At 41.0% G+C, this 4,402-nt stretch overlaps 1 protein-coding gene across 1 annotated transcript in view; it reads left to right on the top strand.

The window, feature by feature from the left end:
- The first annotated feature begins 132 nt into the window (after positions 1-132).
- Positions 133-4,402, top strand: part of PSMD5 (proteasome 26S subunit, non-ATPase 5) — a 6,067-nt gene continuing 1,797 nt past the window's right edge. Inside the window, exons 1-6 of the mRNA XM_010165099.1 lie at positions 133-336; positions 959-1,072; positions 1,527-1,655; positions 2,406-2,515; positions 2,960-3,102; positions 3,589-3,780. Coding sequence (XP_010163401.1) covers positions 133-336; positions 959-1,072; positions 1,527-1,655; positions 2,406-2,515; positions 2,960-3,102; positions 3,589-3,780 — 892 coding nt within the window. The remainder of the gene's footprint in view (positions 337-958; positions 1,073-1,526; positions 1,656-2,405; positions 2,516-2,959; positions 3,103-3,588; positions 3,781-4,402) is intronic.

Below are 4,402 nucleotides of genomic sequence, written 5' to 3'. Positions count from 1 at the left end.
GGTGAGCCGCGGCCCGGCCGCCTCCCCTCGCCCTGTATCCCGGTGGCTCCTGCTGCTCCCTCATCCCGCCTCCTTCCCTGCCCGCCCTCCCTCCCTCAGGGCGGGGGCTGGCACAGCTGAGGGTGCGGGAGCATGCGGGGGTGTCCCTCTCCTGAAGGGTTTGGGTCTCTCTCTGTCTCTGTCCCGCCCAGGGAGCAGGTGTCTGCCTGTGTTTCCATCCTGGAGAGGCTCCTGCAGGCCCTGGACCCTGTCTACGTGATCCAGAACCTCCGAGAAGAGCTTCAGAAAGGGCTTTTCCACCCCGACGACTCCGTGAAAATCCTCACCATATCTCAGGTACAGAGTTTTCCTCCAGGATGAGGGTGCAGAGCGCTGCCTTCAGCCGTTTCACCTCCTAATTTGTGACAAAAAGCACCACATCGGGTGTTATCTGCAGGAATTGTGCTCTTACGTGCTCATGCCTTTGAATAAATACTGTGCAAGGTGGTGGTGGTATGTAATGATGCTTTATGATGTCTGTTAAACATAATCTGTAAAACTAAATTAACTTGTAAATGAATCTCCTGTCACATGTTCTGATAAAGCTTTCTTTTCTTAGCCAGCACTGACAGCAGGTGCCATAAGAATTAAGGGCAGCAATGTTTTAATATTCAGGATACTTTGAAGAATATTGTGCAAACACTGCAGAGGAATAGGCTGTAGTAACTTGGTGTGTTAATTTAGCAGAACAGAATCGTGGAACAGTGTAGTTTAGAGTGGACTTCTAGAGATTTCAGGTCCAGCCCCCAGCTGAAAGCGGGACCACCTTGCAGCAGGCTGCTGAGCGTGTTGTCCAGTTGAGTTTGAGCATCTCCAAAAGTGGTGATTCTGGGTAGCTGTTCCAGTGCTTGAGTAGCCTTATAGTGGGAAAAAGTTTGGTTTTATGTTATTTTCTATAATTATTTAATCATGTCTTTAGGTTGGGAGGATTGTTGAAAATTCAGATGCTGTTACAGAAATTCTCAACAGTCCTGAGCTGCTGCGGCAAATGATAAATTGCATCGGTGGAGAGAAAATAGCAGTGGCTAAAGAGGTGAGCATTGCTTGCTTTTTTTTTTTTTGTTCCTCTACAAACTGCTGTAGACACTGCACAAACCACCTTTTCTACTGGGTCTGAGGTAACAGCCTCTGCTCTTCTTTGAAGAAAATTGAGCTTATGTTGCTTGAAATATAAGCACAGAAGTGTCTGAAGCCCAGACGTTACTCAGGTGTGATAGGAAACTTGCCTAGAACTGTTGTCTTTCAGTAGCTGTTAATGCCAAAGGGAACTCAGAGATCTGAATTCCATGTCAGAGACTTGGACACAGTAACTATAATTAGCTCTTGCCAATGAAAAATGAATAACAGTTAAATTTTTAGATGTATAACTTGATTTAATGTGTTATTTAATATGTAAAGACCATAGAAACTAAGTCAGATCGTCTTGGATTTTCTTCTGTTTGTAGTTTTGTTTGTTTTTTATAATAAGCTCCTGTTTTTGCTTCCAGGCCATCAGATCTCTCTCAAGAATAGCACAGACACAAGATGGCTTAGAGGCTTTATTTGTGAGCAGTTTGTTGAGTGACTTGAAGAATGTCATGGCCACAAATGATGTTGTTCGGTACAGAGTGTATGAGGTAGGGCTGCAATCGGTGTGAGTATTTGCATGACATGATTCTGCAGTTCTCTTGGGCTGTGGTTCTGAATTACAATCTGGGGTGTATGGCTTGCTCTTAAATTAGTCTTCATCACTGCTTTACAAACTTTTCTTCATGTCTGCATTTTGTCAGGGCTAGAAAGGAGGAGGAAGAGCGCAGCAGCGTTGGCCCTCAAATAATGTCATAACTTCTCTTTCTCAGTTTATGGTACAAAAGTGTGAAGTACTGATTATATCTTTTATATTCTAACTTGTGGTGCCTGGGACACTGGAAGGGCTACAGAGAGTTTCTGAAGATACAGTGAAATGTTTGCTTCTCTGAAAGTAAAAGCAAAATAGCTGTTGTAATCTCTTAACCTTTGGATGTGGAGTGCTATTGAATCTTCTGGAGGTGGGGAAGAGACTGAGGGAGAGATGCCAAGTGTGTCAGTCTGGATGTGTTTGGCAAAGGAGAAATAATACAACTTTGCCATTCCAGAGTTTGATGGGGGAAGCAGTGCTGATCCTCTGAAGAAAAGATGAATGAATAGAAATCAAATGCATGTGCTGTAAACTTGGAACACCTTATTGACTTGTTTCAGGCAAACATTTAGGTTGATTATGAAATTCTGTATTTGTTATCTCTAGAGTTAGTCAGCATTATAAGACATATTTGGGCATTACTGTGACTTGTTATTATGATAATGTTTTTATAAACCATCCTTTTTTTTTCCCCTGTGTTCTTATTTAGTTAATTGTTGAGATTTCTTCGGTGTCAGCAGATTCGCTGAATTACTGTGCAAACAGTGGGTTAATATCAGAGTTAATTGGAGAGCTGACTGGAGATGATGTGCTGGTCAGGTATGTTGTAGTGAGTTTGCCAGTGAGATTTCCCCCATTGTTAGAACCCTGATGTTCAGTTTAAAAATAATGCTCTTTAAACACATTTGTGTGTGTTTCTTGTGAAACCCTTTGCAGGAAAACACTTTATCTGCCTCTTCTTAAACAGCCTTGAGTGTAAAATAATGTGTACTTAAATTTGAGAACCAAGATGAACTTTCCTCAGTACACTGTGATAATTTTTGTAGTGCTGGGCTGAAATATAAACACTTTAGGTGTGTAGTTGGAAAGAATTCTGAAGTAAGATAGCTGAGTGAGCTTGAAGAGTGTTGGACAGTTGGGGTAGTTTGGTTTTTTGCTTGTTTGTTTTTTGTCTTAAGGGTAGAAACTCTTGTTTTTTCTTAATCACTGAGTACTTCAACAACCCATCTGAAACAGACCCAAATACCTGTTTGTGTGTTCCAGAGCGACGTGTATAGAGATGGTGACCTCGCTGGCCCATACCCCACATGGGCGGCAGTACCTTGCTCAACAAGGAATTATCGATAAAATTTCAAACATCATCGTTGGTGCAGAGTCTGATCCTTTCTCAGGCTTCTATTTACCAGGTTACAACATGTTTCTTGTTTCCACTGCTTGCTTTTATTCATTAGTTAAATTGAGAGGACTATTCACGTGAGCTTTCAAAACAAAGGCTTCATTTTTAGATATTAGAACGTGTATGTTGGATGTATACAGAGAATGCTGAGGGCCAGTCTAACGCACGGATCATGTTACTCATTAGCAGCAGCAGTACAGGTAAGATCTGGAGGGACCATACTATACGTGTTACAATTTGTGTTATTGTAGCTTCTTTTTTTTATGAATTCAAGAAGACAGCTGTTACATCATGAATTAAGTAATTTCCAAGAGACCGACTTGTTCCTTAGTTCTGGCCTCATTCTTATGCCTTTCACAAACAGTGTTTAGACTTAATAACACTAGTTCAGCAGTGAAACAATCTTGGGTTAATGCATATTTAATCTTGACTCTGCTCAAGTTATTGTTCCTCCACTCTGAATGTTTTGTTTTGGTTTTTTGTCTTGTTCTCTCAGGGTTTGTTAAATTCTTTGGCAATCTGGCTGTTGTGGACAGCCCGCAGCAGATCTGTGAACGATACCCTGTCTTTATGGAAAAAGTCTTTGAAATGGCAGAAAGTCATGATCCAACCATGATTGGAGTGGCTGTGGACACGCTGGGAATCCTGGGATCAAATGTGGAAGGCAAACAGGTTTTACAGAAAACTAGTTAGTATCATTTTAATAAAACTTTCTCAGTATGTCATCATACACAAGAGTGAATTGGTTTGGTGTAATAGAGAGAGGATTTGAAAAATGTATTTATTTATCTAAAATTGAGGGTGTCTGAAGAGCTGTGCCATAGCAGGTAAGTGTTTTTTAACTGTCTAGTGAGCTGCATCCTACGAATCGTCAGTAGTTGTGTTATTTTAGATTCCTCTCTCTGCTGATGTCATGACCTCCTCACCAGGATTAGAGAAATGTGAACTATGATGTAATGATGCTTCCAGTAAAGACTGCATTGTTTGTCTTCATATAAAACTGTTCAGAGGGTTCAAAGTAGGTGCTGGACTTCTTGCTGCTAGTCCAAACTCTTCTTTTTAAGTGGTAGTTTGTATAGCTATTGCAGCATTGTAGAATGGGATTGAAGATTTCTAATTCCAAAGGCACTAGGGTTCACACTTCCCAGGATAACTGTTATCTGTGATACACAACTTCCTTTTTGAAAATGTTTGGAAAATGAACATAAAAGCTTTGGATTTGTCTGTATTGGATCCATATGAAGCAAAGAGAATCTTACGCTGCTTTTATTGCAGCAGATCAAGAAGTTGGCGTTCTCGGGTGTAATGTA

This window comes from Antrostomus carolinensis, unplaced genomic scaffold, assembly GCF_000700745.2.
Source record: "Antrostomus carolinensis isolate BGI_N321 unplaced genomic scaffold, ASM70074v2 scaffold28413, whole genome shotgun sequence".
Taxonomy (NCBI): domain Eukaryota; kingdom Metazoa; phylum Chordata; class Aves; order Caprimulgiformes; family Caprimulgidae; genus Antrostomus; species Antrostomus carolinensis.
The sequence above is the reverse complement of the archived record's forward strand: the minus strand, read 5'-3'. Positions and strand labels throughout refer to the sequence as shown.